This window comes from Centrocercus urophasianus, unplaced genomic scaffold (assembly GCF_019232065.1).
Source record: "Centrocercus urophasianus isolate 14NV4802_14NV808 unplaced genomic scaffold, USGS_Curo_1.0 seq_14, whole genome shotgun sequence".
Classification (NCBI taxonomy): domain Eukaryota; kingdom Metazoa; phylum Chordata; class Aves; order Galliformes; family Phasianidae; genus Centrocercus; species Centrocercus urophasianus.
This window is the reverse complement of record NW_024884586.1, coordinates 17,803,264-17,822,478: the sequence shown is the minus strand read 5'-3', so window position 1 is coordinate 17,822,478 and position 19,215 is coordinate 17,803,264. Positions and strand designations below refer to the sequence as shown.

Below are 19,215 nucleotides of genomic sequence, written 5' to 3'. Positions count from 1 at the left end.
AGTAATTTAAGAAATACTTTAAAGAACAGTTGCTGAATAGTTTCATTTCAGATGTCACAAATAGTCTAGTCAAAGCCTTGACATCATTTAGTGTACCCTCCTTAAATGTACCTTAAAAAAAACTAATCTTAGCTCTGCTTTATATGGAGACCACAACAAAGCAAGTTGACACCATCTTGCATCAGCAGTTTCCTCTTGCACAGATTTAGATTAAGAGCAGAAGGGGAGCAAAGCTTATACTTCCTACTGGTGTCAGAACACTAATGCATTCACAAAAGGGTATGCAGGCAAATCAGTACAGAAACAAATCTGTTCAGAGATAACTGAGTAACATGCAAACAGAACTGGTGCTACACTAAGGAGGTAGGTAGAGGTAGTCACAATAGATAACTGGTAATAAACAAGGTATGTACAAAAAAATTTATTTCCCCCCCATTTGGTTTATAAAAACAATTAAGCTTTATGTTTCAGCATTTGATATGACAGCACTGAAGTATTTGCTCACCTAGTATTTTTGAAGTACTAGTATTTGCTGAGATTACAACTGCTGAGTTACCTTTCCAGTCACAGTTTCATCCATAACACATCCAAATAGCTTTTCTGAGCCTTTTTTTTTTTTTTAAATAACATTAGTTTTTGCATTTAAGGCATTTAAACATCTCACTCTTCTTAACATCTTTGAAGTATTTCAGTTGTTTTTTTTTTTTAATCTGTTTATTCTAGAAAGGACCAAGCCCAACCATAACTGATCTAGGCATCCAGTACTAGTTTGTAAAGCCACTTTTCATCTGTGACCTTACTGAAAAAAAAAAAATAATCATAATTCTGCTATGCCTTGTAGTTTTCTGTAAACGTTGTAGATTTCCAGAAAGCATGCATATTTCTTTCCCTGGAGATTCCCTACCATTTCACAGATCTACAGTAGGACACACTGAACAGTTGCTACAGGTTTTAAGGATCCACTTGGATAACAGAGCAAGCAGATATCTCAGTTCCTTTAATTGACCAGTGGAATGTTTTGAAGCTTGCAATCCAAACTATGCATTCTAGTGGATAACAAACATTTTGGTGAAGTCTGCACCAAGTTATTAGGAGGCTCCACGAGCATCTCTTTCCTACTTGCATTTTCTCCTTTGACATCTTTTAGTTACATGAGATACATAGTGTGATACATAGCAACGTTAGAAAATATCAGTAACCAACTGGAGAGTTCTGCAGCTAGAGACAGTTCTCCAAGGAGATGAGAGTTCTAAACATTTAAGAGCTTAGGAGCTGATTGGTAAAACGTTATGCTCAGATGCACTGTAAGGTCTTATTCAGTCATCTGTGGATTCTACCTAGCTAATAAACAACCTGACCCATACTCTGAAGCACAAACAGCACAAATATTTACATGCGAGAAACAGTATTTACAAGTGAGATCCTAGCTATTTCTGGTTTTACCTAACCCATAGATAGTCCTCTACGGTTTCTAAGAGCCTGAGCTTTCTTCTTTTTTCTCTCCTGCTCATGCTTCTCCCGCCTGTCTTCCCTAAAGGAGAAAAAGGAGAGAGACCATTTCAGATTACAGTAAGAGCAAAAATAGAAGCAACCTCAGAAATATGAAGTTAACCAGGGCTTAATACCTGTTTTAACAATGTGCAACATTAGCTATGCAAAAGAAAACTGCTCCAGTTAGACATTAGTCTGAATGTTTAGATTCAGTTGAAATACTTAAGCTTAGATGCGCAGATCTAACACTCAAGGTAGCAACTCATCAATACCCAGTTTCTTTTGAGATAAATCACCCAGTGCTGGAATTGATAGCTTTTCACAGGAGATCTATCAAGTCCATAGCTGCTAGATAGGTATTGAACTACAAATATGAATACAAACTGTTCTTTCCTAAACCGTATATTTTAATGCTTGAAGAGATAATCAAGTCACGATGTTATTTTAAATGACACTACTCATAAAAAGCTGTTGTACAAAGTGTTGTACTGACCTTGTCTGGAGATGTGGCTGTTTGTAGTCTCTCTTATGTGAAGTGATGCTGCTGATGACAGACCTCTTTGGGGGAGCATTTTCCTTAAGTTCTCCCCAAGGTTTTAGCCGTCCTACAAATTAGAGGCAAAGAGAGGATACTGAACTACTACAGCTTAGCAACAGCATGCTTAACAACTTCTTGTGAATTTTACACTAGCTAGCTTCTCCTTGGCTGGCTTCCTTTGAGAGAAAATGCCTCTTCAGCTGCATAATACATTAGCTTCATCAGCCCATTTCTTATGAGCAGTTTTCCAGGTAGCAGTCTCTATGCAACAAACACTTCAGATGTTTTGCTTTTGCTAAGAAAGTGCACTTTTTAAGCAAGCATTATTGTGTACAGAATTATCCATATATTCTGTATATCCAACATAATACAAGAATGTTTACTCCTCTATTTATGAAACTTTTGTTAGAGATTTTTTCTCCAGTAGGGAGACTCTCAGAACACATGAAGTAGGATTTTCATATCAGTGCACAAACTATGTGGAAATCTCAAGAAATGGGGTAAAAAAAGAAAGCCAATTCACACCACGATGTAGAAAGTTTGCTCAGTGGCTTATTTTATGAACACTTTGCTATAAATAACACTACCAATGCATGATCACAGTACCTTTGTGTGGTTGATACCGAAGCGGCCTTGAAAGACTTGCTTTGAGATCAAATATCTTCTTGGTGCTTGAGGGTTCTGCAGATTGAGCTGTGAACTTGAACGGGGTAATAGCTACAAAAGGCATCAAGATATCACTTACTAATGGTAGCAGGAACATCGGTGTACAAAGCAACTCAGGAAGTGTTTGAGGACCATGTGACAACTGTCAAGACTAAAAAGTTATTAAACGCTGCCTTCTGCCACTAAGGAAGAAATTGCAAACAGCTCACTGGCAAAAGGAAGCTTCCAGAGAGGGCAGAAGTCATGAAATACCTTTTTGCTCTGATTTTAGATAGCATTCTGGTAAGCAGCAGATCTGCTACACCTCAGGTCAGTTGAAGTCATTCTCACATTAGTTCAGAATCCCTGGATTCACTGATCACACTGTAACTCTCACTTTACTAACGTCTAAAAGCACACATAACACTGTATGTCATGTTAGTAGCTTCTCACTGTTGATGCAAGAGGAACAGCCTACAGCCATGAGTAGGTAAGTGAATTAGTTATGTGGCAATGCACTGTGTCTGCTCCACACAGCTCACAGCACAGCCAGCCCCTCACCATCAGGGCAGCAGCTCCGCAGCCATTACTCAGCAACAACCAGACAGCCTTGTGCTATTTATTAACCCCATCTGTGCTGAGACCAGGGCACGGGGGGTGCAGTGCAGTGCCAGCTCGAGGAACAGCAAATAAGCTCCTGCATTTTGACACACTGGCTAAACAGTCCTGTGAACAGCCAAACAAATACGCAGCCTTATGCTCTGCATTTTGATGAAAGAATTGAGAACAGGTTTCAAGACTGCCAAAAAAATTATTGATTTTTTTGGTCTGTTTGCACTTCCGTTTTCAGTCAACATAAATGTGTGTTCTGTACATTTTCAAATGGAACAGATAAAGTTGCAATCAGATACTCAACTTGAAACTGATCGTGTCTCTCTGCTGGATTTCTGCACGCACTCTCTTACCAGAGAGAAATACCTCTGACTTCACATCATGTCTTATTCATGCCATCACCTTTTTGGCAGTAAACAGTTTGTGAACAACTCTTGTGCTTTCAAGGATGAAGCATAGGAGTAAAATTTCATCAGAAATCTCCTCACTAGAAGTGCAGCTCTGCCACTGAGTGTGGCTGATGCATTAGTTTAGCAAAACCAACATCCACTGGTGTTTTTCTTTTGCTCACAATTGTTATGTTTTAATAAAAAATATTAAGCATTTAAATGTTTTGTTACTGATGCGTGTTAATTACAGTATATATTGTACAAAGGCTGCTCCAAAAGTAATGCCTCCTATTTTATTATGTTGGCCAGTGATGTCAGACATGGATGTTGGTGGTACAGCAGCAGAGGTTGAACCTTCCCACCAATATTCCATTACTTCTTGTTGTTGCGTGACAACAACAAGACAGACACCAGTTGGTCAGACTGCCCCTCTGCCGTGGAAGCAAAGGTGTAGAAATGAATTCCTCATTGTGGAAAAAGCAGCACAGGTTCACATTTGTTGATGCTTAGCTGAATGCCTATGGAGGCTAAACAGCAGTTGTGAACAGTGAGTGGAGACTTAAAAGAAAAAAAACATAGCATGTAGGTGCTTGTTCATTGCTTGCAAAATGCAGAGCAAATGGTGATTATGTTGAAAAATAGCATTTTGTAGCTGAGAATTTGCTCTATCAAACAGTGCCACTGTGCTCTTTTCATCCATTGAAGTTTCAAAGAAATTAAATAGGAGGCATTACTTTTGGAGTAATCTACATATATGCAGCCCAGTGCATTTGCTTCTCACTCAGTGTGGCCAAGGCGAGCCAAAAGGTTGGACATTCATGCTTTAAGGAGAACATGCGGCCTTTTTTTTGTCTTTCATGCCACTTAACAACTTACACTAAACTTGTAAACACAGTTCTATAGCCAGAGAGGAATGTATTATGGCTCACTCAAACTGATTCTGTGCTGAGGTTTAGGTTATGCTTTAGATGTTAGTTCCTCAGCTCAGCTGCTTAAGGTGCCCCAAACCATATATTGAAAACAAGATTTTATCAGTTTTACTCTTATCTGTTTTTAAGGATGAGAGACACTGACAATTATTTTCCTAAGGTCATTTCTGTTCTTTTAGGATAGTAATTCTTACTTTTACAATAAGAACTGGGATACCAAAACAGACTCCCCTAAAATGACTAAGCAATACCATATACAGCCCCCTGCATTTTTCTAGTTCTTCAGAGGAAATAGATTATTTCCTTGTCTCTGCATATTTGTTTGGAAAAGAGGATTTTCACATTTAAGGAGAAGAAACGAATAAAAACAAGAAAACATCAGCAGTGAGACCTCCAGCTGCCACCCCAACAAAAAAAAAAATATCAGTATTGTCATGTATACTGAGATCAAGAACTTAAAGCTGATGTACTTAGTGATGCTGGGGCATCAATTCTTAGCAACGCTTTGCTGTTGCAGATTGCTAGTGATCAAAAGACTTATTTTCCCTACAGACAGGGTTTTATAGGGTTTTGGATTCCAAACTAACTAGGATTGCTAAGGTGATGATATCAAATTGTCTTAAGATGTGTGCATCCTACAAGGAGAATGAGACCTCTGAGAAGACATCAAGCCCACATCTTCAGTGACAATCAGAAAACTGGAAACTGAAGGAAATAAATTACTGCAGTTTCTAAAGAATCACTCATTCACTACTGGATTAAATTGAAGTGTATAATTATTAGGTTACTGGTCCACAGGTTACACAAACACTCAATAAAATATGTCTTGATGTGAAAAAAAACAAGTATTCAGTAACTACTTTACCCTTTAATGCAGGCAGATCATTATTTCGCGTGCTTCTCTTGCTGTTTTTTGCATTTAGGGGTTCACAGCTCTTCTGGCTGTCAGGAGTGCAGATCTCTTCCACGTATGGAGACATCCTAGATGGAGTCTTAGTAAGAGAACGTTTATGTTCATTATCTTTTGTGGCTTCAGAGAACCTGAAAATTAGAGATAATCAAGAAAAGTCACCTGCAAGGAATGCAAGCAATGTCACAAAACAAGGAGCAAGTGTTGCACTTACAATAAAGCCGGTAACTAGCAAAGACATTCACAGGTAACAAACTGCACTAAAAATACCTTTGACAATTTTCAGCTTGTGAACCATCATTAACAACTGTAAATAACAGTGGAAATTTTAAAGAGGTGACTATCTTGTTATTTCAGAAATCAAATGTATTTGAATGCAATAAGCTAACTGCATACTAAGAACTGTGTGCTGCAAGTGTAAATAGACACATTTTTGAAGTATACACATGTGAGATCATGAAATAAATTTAAAATCTTATGTGAATTAATAGTCTCATCAATAAAGATACTGAGCTGAAAGCCTGCAAGATATGGGAAAAAAAAGTTAATATTGAAGAGAACTGTATTTCAAGCAAGTTCGTGGATGTGCGTTTGCATTTCATTACATTTTTGGACAAATGACCTGGAAATAAATTCTGAAAGAGCTTCAATTTACACACTGTGAAAGAATCAAGTAGGGCTGCAGCAGAGAGGAAAAAACATGCAACACGAAACACAGAGACAGAATGAGTTATTTTTGTTTGTTGTCACTTCCACAGGAAGAAAGAAAGTGATACAGAGTAATTGAAATAGGATAAATAGGAAGAAAAAGCATGGAAATCAAAATTGCACATTTAAAATAGAAACAAAGCCATCTGGATTCAGTTTGATATTTCAAGGAACGTTCGGTCTTGAATTCTCAACAGTCAAATAACTTGATAGGAAAAGTTACAAGTCCCATAATGTAAATAAATCATTAGGAGTTGGTCAGTAATGGAGGATGTACTGACTCACCAGTAGAAAAAACCACACGTGTAATATTTATTTATTCGGGGACCAAAAAATAGTCCCAGCAATTATTCACTTGGCACACAACTATTAGGAAGTGAAGGTTATCAGAAAAATTCAAAGGAATGCGATAGAGACACAAGATTCACCTGTCATTAGTAGGGTGATAAGTATAAAATACAAAGTGTCTAAATCTGAACTTCAGCTGCTGTAGAAAGCCCAGTGAAAGCAAGTAGTTGGTGTCAGTACAACAATTAGAAGCCAGGAAAAACAGCAGAAAAAATGACTTTTGCTGAAAGGAAAAGCGTGCAAAAGAATACTTTTAGGGACTGTATTTTCAATTCTTTAAGAAGATTTTTTTCCTCAAGACCCAGAAAAGTCACTATTAAGCTATTAAAAGAATTACTTATAATAAAAAAAATTAAATCAGGAGATGTTAATATAATTGCTTACTTATAAAAATAATGAAGCATGCATAGTATCTTAAATGCAAACAAGGTGAGGCTTAATAACATCAGCTCATTTATTTAGCAAGTCGTTATGACTTTCTGGCATCAGTTTGGTTCCCATCTGTTAAAAGCAACCTGCTTATATCAGTTGATCACAAGATGAAGCCCTACTGTGCTATGGGCACAGAGTATCTGAAGTCACTGCAAGTTTCACCTGGGATACTACATAAAGTTCTGGTTAAATCATCTCAAAGAGGAATTAATCCAAATATAAGAGACACTATTAAGTTGCTGACAAAACTGAATGCCTACACAGTGAGAGAGAGGAAAAAAAATTTGATTGGTTTGCTTAGGAAAATGAAGGTTGGAAGTGAGACAAATTTCCTCTGAAGTCAAACATCTAAATAAAGAATCAAGATAAAAACATTTACTGTATTGCCTAAAGCTGTCAGTTCTATCTTTCAGCCTAGCTTTCTATCTGTACCTGGGTCATACTTGGAATAGTAATAAAGTAGTCAAATCACAGTCTACCTTTATTATTTTCAACGTGTCATATTACATCAGTGACAGCTTCATTCTTATTACCTGACATTCATTTTGGTTGTTGAGAGAACAGAAGGATTAAATGAAGATTTCCTAGGCAAAATACTTTGACTTCCAGCATTCAGCAAACCGCGTGGTGAGCGTCGCAGGTTACTGGGAGTGCAGGTGCCAGAGAATCTGCCTCGTTCTGGATTGGGGCTGAATAACAATGTTTTGCCACTGCTGTGTTTCTAGGGAAAAGCAAACTGGGAGTCAGCACAATCTGCTAGAAGTTTTTCCATCGAGAAGGCAGTTAAGAAGCAGGGAAACTACAGTGTGTACGACAACCACACCGTCTCTTATGCTTTGAAAGGGAACAGGAGGGAAGTGTTTTAATCTTAAGATTTTACACGATTAAATTCATCTGAAAGCATATATTGTAGAAGTGCTACAAAGTGCCTTTTTCTGGTGCCCTTCAATGATTTGGGTTTTTTTGGCCAGCATCTGCCAAAATCACTTCTCTTAAGCATACATTCATACACTGTATGCCTTAAAGAAAGAGAAATGTAACGTTCAGAAGTTCAGTGTTACTATTTTGGTATATCCAGTGACATCCATCTATTCACTGACACATTGCTGTTGCTTCATAAAACTGCCATGCCCAGAAAGAAGCTTCCCTTACAGGTGTCAGATGTGCATTAACTCAAAGCCACCAGAAGCTACACATGTTACCTACTAACGGATTAGTAGGTAACGTATGTAGTCATTGGCAAAGGTTCTTTAAAGCACAAAAAAACCCTTTGTTTAATGCCTACTTTTTGGAAAACAACCCATCCCATGTTATGTTCTGCTGCAATTCAGAAATGCCTGTTACCAGAAGTTCCAGGAGACCCTTTCACAAGTAATCATGAATTACATTTTACACATGATTACCAAGCTATTTATTGTTTCCTATAACTATTTATAACCATACTCAATTAACAAATAAGTTACATCAAACTACAGAGAAACTGCATAGAACCAGTTATATAGGAGCTCTCTGATTGGAGTCCATCACATATGCACAAGGCCAGCTTCTCAGTTCTGAATAGGCTTTGTGGGAAACTTAAGGAGAGCCTTTGTGGAAGTACGAATATGGCAACAATGAAAGTCTTCGTTTGTTAGCACTTACCTTGGCTTCACTGAGGGAACTGCTGCAGGTCTCATGCATTTTTTTCTTCCTCTCAATGTAATCAGCAATGGACTCCATTTTCTTGAAGTGAGCTTCGTGCAGCCTTTTAAAGTCTGAGAAGTTCCAAAAGTAATAGGGGTCATGCATCTAACAGACTCCTAAAGAAGCTTGCTACAACACAGAAAGTTTACAACACCGCCTGTTATGGCCTCAAAGACCATAGCACATTCCTCTAAGTAAGGTTGGGTACCCACAGGTAAGCAAATAGCGTGCAACAACATCTACATCAGCAACACGGTTACATGGTGGATGCTCTAGAGAATTCCAGGGTCAAAGGAAAAAAGATAAATACTTCCACTGTCAAGTAATAAAAAAAAAGTGAGTATTCTACAAAATGATGAATGGTTATCACAACTGTAGTATTGATAAAGTAAAAACAAGTAGGAATCGGGAGTCAGAGCACACCTTCCTACTCTTCGCTGTTTTGAAAACTTCAAGTGTAAGTGTTTTATCCAGAAAACACCAAATAAGCAAGTGGGAAGATGTACATCAGTGTAATTTTTGGTGTTCTGGGTTTGTTTTGTTTTTCTGCTTTGCTTTTTAAAGAGAAGACAGCCTCTTGGTTCATAGAATCCAGATTTGTATTTTTGCAAAACCTGCAATTCATCTCTTTTCATACACAGGCAATATTTTCTCTTTTTAAGCATGGAAGATTATCTTACTTGGTGTAGTAGCTTTCAGCCCTGTTTTCCCAGGCTTAGATGCACCACCAACATACAAAGGAATCTTCTGTCCTGCAGGATGAGGATCACCTGGCACAGTAAGATTAAACAAAACTGTTACAACTACTAGAAAAATATTTCAACATCAATACAATCCTTTATTAAAGCACTTGTGGCAAAACACACCTCATCTCCTCAAAGTGGTTTAGGTTTCAAGAAATAAAACCTCATTTGAAGTAGATAAGTTCTAAGTATCTCAGAAGTCTTTTAAATGATATGTCAGTAAAAACATGCCCTGATGAACTACATAGCGAAGCACAAGTTTGACAGTCACACCAGGTTATTTTCTCTCAACACTGAAGTATTTCACAGGAGGAGTTATCAAGAGAACTTTGCTTGTAGTAAGCAACTACAACTCACAGGTCTTTATCCAGTTCATAAGCTAATGTTTTTAAAATATTGATAACTGAAAAAAGAAATATCTTCTAGCTAGCCTTTCTGCCACCACCTTAAATATGCACACAAGAGCCTCAGCTTTTTAAATCATTGCTGCCTTCAGGTCAGTACTATGACAAAACCAACATGCATTAAGTGTAGTTATAGTCTTTCCTCTATTACACAGCTATCTTACCATCTGAAGTTACAGTTGAGAGGAAAAAAATAAAAACTAAAGCAATACAGATATTTGTGGTTGCAGTTATGGGAAGAGATTAGCACTGTTTCAAGTGTCAATGTGAAACTAATTTTAGTACTGCTTCAGCCAAAGCATTTTTTTACATACTTTATTTGCTTTTAAAAGAAGCTTCATAGAAAACTTTTGTTTTCTTAATTAGCTTTAAAGTTACATACGACCTCTAATAGGAAAGGCTTTAAATTCTATCAATCAAAGATACCCATGGTACATCACAAGGACTGTGACACTTAACAGGAGGCAAATAATGGTACATGTCCAATAATTTTTTGTGAATCTATCAAGCAAGATAGGGAAGACAAACTTAATTCCTCTCTAGTTCAGCTGCATGCACAAAAGAGTGGAGGAGAAGCGAGCCCATATTTTCAGCAGCATCATGCTCTAAGGTCATGAAAATTTATCAGATACAAAAGCGATCCACCATTACACTGCCTAACAGCATCTGTGTGTTAACAAATTAACAAGGGTGTTGCCTGCATGTATTTTTATACTAGCTGTACTCCCAAGAAGGCAGCGAAAAAGCCCATTCACCTAAAGAAAAAGAATTAATACTGAGGCATTTTCCCTTTTTGTGCTATTTGGCTCCTTTAAAAACTGGCATCTCAGGTGTATTCCAGAAGGCGCTGATCCTAAACAAAGCAGCAGGAGGATCAAATACACTCAGACTCCTTCACTGAAAACATTTACAGACAAAAAATAACCTAAGTAGTAAATCTAAAGTACTACAAAGCTCCTGTTTGTGGAAGTTTTTACTTACGTTCTGCTCTAGTGCTTTTAGTAGAAGTCCTGTTTGGCTGCTTCTTCTCAGCAGTAGCTGTGCTTGGATTCTCATCAGCTCTTTTTTTAGTAACTTGGTCCACATTTTGGAATACCATTTTTTCCTTTCCACAATCACCCTGAGGCACTTCGTTCTCCTTTGTTTCAGAACGCCCCTACAGTTAAGCATACTTCATTAAACTTTGTTCCAATTGAATATAAGAAAAGGATTTTGTTCTGAGAGCAGCTGGTCAGCGAAACGTGTGTCCAGAGAGGTGGGGTAACAGCCATGCTGAAGAGTTTTACAAAAATTAGCTCACTTAAAACCCCAAGCATTGTGATCTAACCTCATAGCTGACCCTGCTTTCAGGGAGAGAATGAGGAAGAGGCTTTATGAAACACAATGTAAGTCAACCTAGGAAATATTTGTAATTATCTATACTAAGGCTTTTCCCTGCACAGTTCTAACATTCTAGCACAATGTTTCTTCTATTAACAAAATTATTTTCAAGAAAAAGTCCATTCAATTGCTATGTTACTTTTGACCATCACAGCTGTAGTTACCACTGGCTTTCATTTACTCATGCTGCTAAAAGGACCAACACCTCTCATGTCACCATTTCCCTACCATTAAGTTTTCTGCACAATTCTGACTTCACTCACTCATCCACCCAAATTGTGAAGCTCCAACCATTCGGATGTATACTATGATGAGCGAGTGAAATCAGTCCTACACTCAGGGTAGTAATCATGCACTTCCTCAGAAGGTTTTCTTTTCTTAGACTAATTTCATAAGACATTTCTGTTCATTGTGGAGTAGCATACAGTCCAATTAGACAAGATCTGGGGTATAAAGTACAAGTTCTTGTTTTCTGTACACCTACATACAAAAATGAAACCCTTACCTGCTAACCTGGTAGCAGAATTAATCAAGCCTTTATTTATTTATTTTAAATCTCCAGTTTCATTGCAAGACACAGACACACAAAAGAAAGCAATACAAATTACCTCCATCTCAACAGAGGGCCCTGTATTTTCTTCACTGTCATTGGCTTCCATATCAGAGCTCTTCTTTTTCCTGGTTGCTTTCTTTTCTTTACATCTTTTTGTGACAAAACGTGCTGGATTAGGCATGAATTCCTGCTGACAGCTCGGTTCAGAGTCCATTGAAGCAGGCATGCTTTTTTCAGAATTCTGTATCAGAAAAGTACCATAACATGGAACACACATATAGCAGATAGGCGCTCTGAAGGGACAGCTTCAACATCATTATTGGAAAAGGCACTTCACACAGACGAAAGCAAAAGTACACTTAAGTAGTACAGTAACTAACTTGGCAATATCTAGATTTCCCAAAACACCCTAACTACATCACCATGGAAAAGCTACGTAATAAAATAATTGTAGTACTTATATTCAGTAAGCAACTACTTATATAAAAAAGCGAGCAGCCACTTAGTATTTGAGATCTGACTTGAATGAAGCTGCTATCCTCCAAAATCTGTTAAAATTATCCTACAGAAATATACACATACAAGCCACAAAAGACTACACAATTTCCTCATGAATTTAGAGAAGTAGATTATAAAGGCAAATTTTAATGAGTTGTTTTAGAAAAAGTAGACACAAATTTATCAAAAGCATAAGGAAGTGTTAGATGCAATATTTTGGCTCATAGGAAACTTAATAAGAAAAGCAACTAATATAAATGAATAAAAGAAATATCAAGTGTATTGAATCATAGAATGGTTTGGGTTGGAAAGGATCTCAAGGATCAGCAGGTTCCAACCCCCTTGCTACAGGCAGGGTTGCCAGCTGCTAGATTAAGTACTACTAGATCAGATTGCCCAGTGCCCTTTCCAACCCGGCCTTGAAAACCTCCAAGGTCACAATATCCATAACCTGTCTGGACAACCCATTCCAGCACTTCGCCATTCTCTCAGTAAAAAAAACTTCTAAATCTAATTATAATCTAAATCTCCCTTCCTTTAGTTTATGACCGTTCCCCCTTGTCTTGTCACTATCTACCCATGTAAAAAACTAACTTCCCTCATGTATAGGCTCCCTTTGAATATTGTAAGGCCATAATGAGATCTTTCCACAGCTGCCTTTTTTGCTTTTGTTATAATGTCAGTGTAAGTGAATTGCAGATGTAAAATGCTTTGGGATTAGTTAGTATAGAATATAAAATGAAGAAGTTTAAACGTCAGTGGTTACAGGGAATAATTTTGTATTGATACTAACAGATAAACTTCAGGCAGAATTAATGCCTTCTGTTGTTCAGGAGGGCATATCAAGCATTCACACACACATCTACTAATACATGAGCGCGTTAAACTAAAAGCGCCATTGAAAAAGTACTTTTATTACAATTAACACCACTAAAGCAATTCTTTCTGAAAAAGAAGGGCTGCTTGATCATCTATTACCGTATTTTCATTTTCTTGCATTCTTCCTTGGAAGTGTTGCTTCAGCGCTTTCAACAGCTTGTCGGCCTGAAGAAAAACCAAAGCGACAGATGAACTAAACACTGCCTAAGGAGACCGCCTGAACCCAGAGAGGGCTCGTGCCGGCCTGGCCGCCCTGCCCAGCACCAAGCGGACCGGGCCACAGCGCTGAGGCCACAACGGCCGCGGCCGCTCCCGGACACGCCGCCCGCCCCGCCGCCCTCAGCGCCAAAGGGATGCGGTTCCCTCAGCGCCAGCGACACCGCGGGGACGACGGCACCACGTTCAGGCACCACGTTCCCGCACCGCTCCTCCAGGCCGCCCCCACTCACCCGGAGGTTGGCCCTCAGGCCGGCGGCCTTGGCAACCTGTTGCAGCTCAACGTACTTCAGCGCGTCTAAAGACTGAATCTGTGAGGAGAGCGCCATTATTACTCCACTACCAACCGCCACTCTTCGAATCTCGCGCTTAACCGACACGGAGCGCCTTGCTCCCGCCTCCACCGTTCGAACTTGCCCGCCGCGACCGGCCATTGGCCGGGCCAGGTGAGGGAGGCGGGCTTAGAGGCACAGGAATCGACCAATGGCTGCTGTGGCCACCAGCGTGCTGTTTTTCAATCACGATTGGCGCAGGCTGCTCGGGAAATCCCCGCCCTCTACTGCTTGATTGGCCGCCAGAACGAGGCGCCGCAGCCCACCTCCCAATGGCCCCGTGCTGCGAGAATTGACGTCGCTATTGCCCAATAACAGCGCTCCCATGGCGAGGCCGAGGCGGGCGGTGCGCTTCAGCGCCGGACGGGAGGAGATGGCGGTGCGGAGGCAGCTGCGACGATTCTTCGAAGAGCCGCAGATCCGCGGCACGATCGTGGTGGAGCGGCCGCTCTCCTCTGAGCCTCCTCCGGCTCCTGCTCCTGCTTCGGCTTCAGAGGTGCCGCAGTGCTGCGAGCTGCGAGCGGAGGACTGCGCCGTGTTCCAGTGCCGCGGGTGCTGGGCGGTGCTGGGCGACTCGCTGCATCTGTGCGCGCTGGAGGAGCAGCGCCTCGGCCTCGTCGTCTGCCTCAGTCAGTGCTGCGGGCCGGGCTGGGGCTGGTTCCGCCTACGCACGCTGCTTCTCCACGCGCTTCTCCTCTCTCCTCAGGAGTCACCAGCAACGTGCTGTGCGAGGAGGAGCTGATGGTCGGCCTGGAGGGAGCCCTGACGGGATGGTGCGTAGCAGCGCCCTTACGTCACTTTGGAGTCTCAGAGCCTAAAGCGTTCCGTGCGATGCGCTGTGGATTTAATCTCTCCTTTCAACTTTGATTAATACAGAGGTTTTCCACGCCTGTTTGAATCTACGCTTAATCTGTGTCCTCTGACAAGTGAGAAGCAGTATCTGTGGTTTCAGAAGCTTTTATTTAATAATAGAATTGTTCTGCTTTTCCTTTTAGTGCTTACAACACGTTGTCTTGTCAGTCGTGTGGTACAGTTGTGGGCTTTGTTCTCTATTCTGCCTTCAGAGACCTGACCCATCTCCGAGGCTTCTTCTGTTTCTTCAAGAAAAGCATCTTCTGGTGGGTGCTCTCCCCAGTGTTTTAACGGTCAGGGATTTCATGGCAATTTGCAACTTATTCCAGCACGAATACAGCTAACACGCACCTAACAAAGGCTGCTTTATTGAGAGCTTCACTGGGATTTTAATATTCTGTTCTCACTTTGTGTCGTCATGATTCCATTCGATTTACCTTATACTTTCTGAGTCTCTTCACATCAAAGTTTAAATTCAGCTATTTGCGGTACTGAGATCTCCTTCAGTTCCAGATCCACCTAACTAATGTCAGAGATAAAACAGGTCTGCGATAGATGGACCTGATTATAGAATCACAGAATTGTTTGAGTTGGAAAGGGCCTTTACAGGCCTTCTCGTCATCTAGTCCAACTCCCCTGCTATGAACAGGGACACCTACAGCTAGAGCAGGGTGCTCAGAGCCTGGTCCAGCATGATCTTGAATGTCTCCAGGATCAGGGCACCTACTTCAGCTCTGGGCAACCTGTTCCAGTGCCTCACTAGCTGGTACTGAGGGGATTTTATGATTTGGAAGTAAATGTGTTATGGTTTTTAATATTTTCATTATCTAGGTACTTTAGGGAAGTACTTTAGGGAAGAGTTTTATCTGCTTTAAAATCAGCTCAAATAGTCTGTCTAAATGAATGCAACTACTTGTTTTCAACTGTTTTTCTTGTTTTTCCCATTCCCCATTTGTTTTCCAGTTATCTCTTAAAAAGCAAAATGATAATAGAAGCTTCTAAGGTGAAATTTCCTGCTGTGACCCTAAAGGATCAAATAGAGAAAGTAAGGTTTCCGCATGACTTTGTATGAAAATAGCAAGAAATACTTTTTGATACCAGTATTTTTGGCTAACTAAAATACTTCATAATATTATTTTATCTGTAACACATATCAAGTTCTAGCTAATTTTCTGACAAAAGCATGGTGTTTCTTTTTTTAGTGAATGTGTATGTGTAATTTTGCTACCCAAATGTTGTCAACAGGGAAGGGTACGTACTTCTCTACATGTTGAAAGCAAAACAGAAAATCCTTTTTAAATAAAACTTTCCCTAAATATTGCTAGCTGTGTTGTTCCTAGAACTGAAAAGTCACTGTTGAAGAATAAAAAACACGTATACAAATTTGTCAAATTGAAAGGGATTCCATTGTTTTTATATGGGAACTGACACTAAAATGCACAAATGTCATCCAGGCTTAAGTTTCCCTGAAGCTGAAATAGATCATTCTGAGGTAAAAGTAGGAGTGCTTCATTGCAAACACGCGTTGAGGGATTTTGGAAAAGTTGTATGTTGATTAGAGCGAGTGTTGGACTCTAGTCTTTGCTTTTTAAAATACATCTTAAAGATGTATCTTAAAAGACGTAAAGATAAGATAAAAGCTATAAAGATATACCTTGCCTACAGTACTTTTCATGTGTTAACTTAAGCCCCAAACTCTAGAAATTTTTGAAGGGTTGTCCTAAACTGATGATGATGCCATCTCCAGATTTTGTAAAGCAGAATCATAGTCTATGTAAAAAAACATGTAATGAGTTAACGAGAAAATACTGCCCTGATCACAGCAACGCTTCAGCAGCTCTTCAAGTGGAACGTTTCCGTGCATCTCTGACACACTAATTGTGCTGGCCCACAATCATTTTTTTCTAGCACAGGTTTCTGATTTGAGTCCTGGTTAGTTTTGGCTTTTCTAGACATAGAACATAAAGTCCAGCATCATTTTCCATTTTGAAAGTCATCTGTGCTTTAGCCACTGAAAGTGGGATGCATGTCATTGAACATTAAACATCCAGAACAGTTTTCTCTAATCTTACAACTCCCATCTCTCTTTTTTCTTCTTTTTTTCTAGCTGAAAGAAAGCCTTGTGATGACACACATGCGCATCGAATTGCTGATGAAGAAGGTGGAGCAACTGAAACAAAATAATGTGGCAGAAAACAAAGCTTTGCATCACATGTCCTAATGCCAGGATATGCAATAGTCGATACCAAGAAATATGCCATTTTGAGGAACTACTGGAGTCGTTTCTGCAGCTCTGCTAAGTTTCATCATCTAGCATGAACAATTTACTTGTGCAGCATATAATTCTCTAAGTCTGAACTTTGGTTGTGATTCTCCATAATGACTTCAAAGAGGTAGAACACTTTTTGCAACAATAAAATCAGGTCTATAGAACCATACCAGACACACTATCATAACAATAATTGAGAGGAAGCGTTGTAATTTAAAGGTTCTTAAGGAGTTCTAAAGTTTTGTTCTATCTTTTCATATATATAGAATATTCATGGCAGCTAGCTGTCGGGTGATTCATTAGCTACATCTGGTATGTGAGACTTCTGAATAGCCTCCCAATGAATTCTTTGGAAGAATCTGCTTGTATATGTGGCCTGCAAAAGGAACAAGTTAGCATTTCCCAGAAGCTGCACAGCCGCGCTTGGTGACTATATGGTGCAAAGCTAACTGGAGCGTGAGGTTACAGATTTCAAATCAAGGTACAATGCTTGTTTCTTCCAAAGTCACCTGGAAATGCAGTCACATGGCTGCATGGATCAAGTTCTGTGTGCTCCATGAATCTTACGCTGTGAGCAGTTGCCTTCAATAAATTTGAGTCTTTTATTAAGACTTCTGGATGGTCTCAGTCTGTTCTGATCAAGTAATAACACAGCCTTGTTAAGAGCTGTTCTGCTGGGAAGGAAGCAGATCTCTATTAAATTCCTCAACTGTGAGCTATGGAAATGGTTATTATCCATGTTTTACAACTTCTTTAAGTGCACAAATGCAGTACTTTTCAATGACAGCTAAATTTGGGCTATCGAAACACCTGAAGGCAGTGTTACTCACTCTTAAAATCTGCTTCACCGCCTATAACGATAAATGTTTCTTTCAGTGTATGCTCTAGTCTGAACTCTTAACTGGAGAGCTGTTGTTCTCAACAGCTGTCACTTTATACTCACGTAAAGTCTGGAGTTATATTTGACTGCTTCATTATTAAAAACAAATAATTTTTTTAAAGACTTCTTTACCTAAATTACATTTGAAGAACTGCTGCTCTTTGACTGGAGTTCTGTCACTAAACACACCTTGTGCAAACACCCTTCCCGTCTCAGGTGTTTGCCATTATGTAACTTCACCTTTGCATTACTTCTGAGTGGCAGTTATTTGTTGTTGCATCAGTCTCAGAAACATGATTGATAATGGGACTACTCACTTCTGCCCTTCTGTTTGCTTTTTTTTTTGCGTTGACTTTTTTCTTGTCATAAAGCTCTACATTTGTACTATGTATAATATAAATAGTATTAAGTTCTCTTGCTTCATTTAGCTAAGAATCCACCCCTAAGAGAAAAAAAAAATGCAGCTGTTGGTTACATTTTTATATATTATCTTTGTGTTTTTTTAAATAAAAATGATGGGATTCACAAATAGGTATTATACAGACCTTGTTAGTATCATGCGAGTTGTAAGCTCACTTTTAAACTGCATTTGGCTTATCTTTTGAACTGGAAAGACTTCAGCTCTACTGAGTCATCGTGTGGAACTTTGTGCCTACTTGTCAAAAGATGTTTTTTCCTGGCACTGACTACTGCCCAACTGACCTGCTGGCACTCACAGCAGTACAGTTTAAGTAAAACCTGTTTTGAAAAGCAAACCACCTTAATTTAAAGAAATAAAATGCAACCGTATTGTCAGCAGTCTGCAGCAAACATTTACTAAGACAGTAATTTAAACCTAAGGCTCCAGTTTAAGTGATGTTTGAACTTTTCTTCCTGAAAGATTCAGCTTTCAATTTCACCCTGTCCCAGGCTCAAATTCTGCTGGAATCTACAGTTAATGAATGAATATACAGTTTTACAGTGTGCAACCAAATCTCTAGCTAGGTATCTTGAGATGTGTAGCCAGGGCCAGGCTGGCTCAGAATGGATGAATTCTCTATTTAAACAAATACTTGCTTGAAAAGCAAGTCTCATGGTCAGGCCACAGCTGTCTTTATTCCTAAATGAGCTAACTGGCTGTTATCTTCTCTGGAACCTATAAAGAAAAGCAAGCAGAAAATGAAACAAATTAAGGTGAAGTGAATTACTGAAGCAACAATCATACAATTAGTGTTTTATAAGCTAACATAACAGTTAGCAATCTCTGAGAAGTTTTGGAAAGTTTACAGCAGTGTTAGTAGCCATGGCTTCTTCAACACAGTCCTCAGGAGGTGGTGTCTTACTGCTGTCTTATAGAGCTTCCCAAAATTGCTTCTAGCAGCAGTTGCAAGGAAAGTTGTGCCTACCTACAGGTTGTGAAATATTGACTGAAGGAATTGTTGAAAAGTTTCAGTCACCAAAATAAACACTCCACATGCATGAGAAACAGTTTCCAGAGAATTAGTCCTTGTAGGCAAGCCACTTTACAAGATCAGAAGCTCTCTG

At 39.4% G+C, this 19,215-nt stretch overlaps 2 protein-coding genes across 3 annotated transcripts; one reads left to right on the top strand and one right to left on the bottom strand.

The window, feature by feature from the left end:
- Positions 1 to 101: 101 nt before the first annotated feature.
- NUSAP1 (nucleolar and spindle associated protein 1) lies at positions 102 to 13,925 on the bottom strand. Its single transcript, XM_042814346.1, has 11 exons — positions 13,592 to 13,925; positions 13,242 to 13,307; positions 11,821 to 12,006; positions 10,814 to 10,988; positions 9,366 to 9,455; positions 8,644 to 8,756; positions 7,536 to 7,723; positions 5,470 to 5,645; positions 2,636 to 2,746; positions 1,985 to 2,096; positions 102 to 1,531 (listed from the first exon to the last, which is right to left on the bottom strand). Exons 1-11 carry the CDS (start codon positions 13,790 to 13,792, stop codon positions 1,444 to 1,446), a joined length of 1,506 nt encoding a protein of 501 aa, XP_042670280.1. The 5' UTR covers positions 13,793 to 13,925; the 3' UTR covers positions 102 to 1,443.
- Positions 13,926 to 14,033: 108 nt separating this feature from the next.
- OIP5 (Opa interacting protein 5) lies at positions 14,034 to 17,420 on the top strand. 2 transcript variants are annotated; one of them, XM_042813828.1, is made up of 5 exons: positions 14,036 to 14,319; positions 14,397 to 14,463; positions 14,686 to 14,808; positions 15,506 to 15,587; positions 16,650 to 17,420. In XM_042813828.1, exons 1-5 carry the CDS (start codon positions 14,064 to 14,066, stop codon positions 16,761 to 16,763), a joined length of 642 nt encoding a protein of 213 aa, XP_042669762.1. In that variant the 5' UTR covers positions 14,036 to 14,063; the 3' UTR covers positions 16,764 to 17,420. The 2 variants fall into 2 exon arrangements, with proteins under 2 accessions (XP_042669763.1, XP_042669762.1); XM_042813829.1 differs by lacking the exon at positions 14,686 to 14,808 and having other exon boundaries at positions 14,034 to 14,319.
- Positions 17,421 to 19,215: the final 1,795 nt, after the last annotated feature.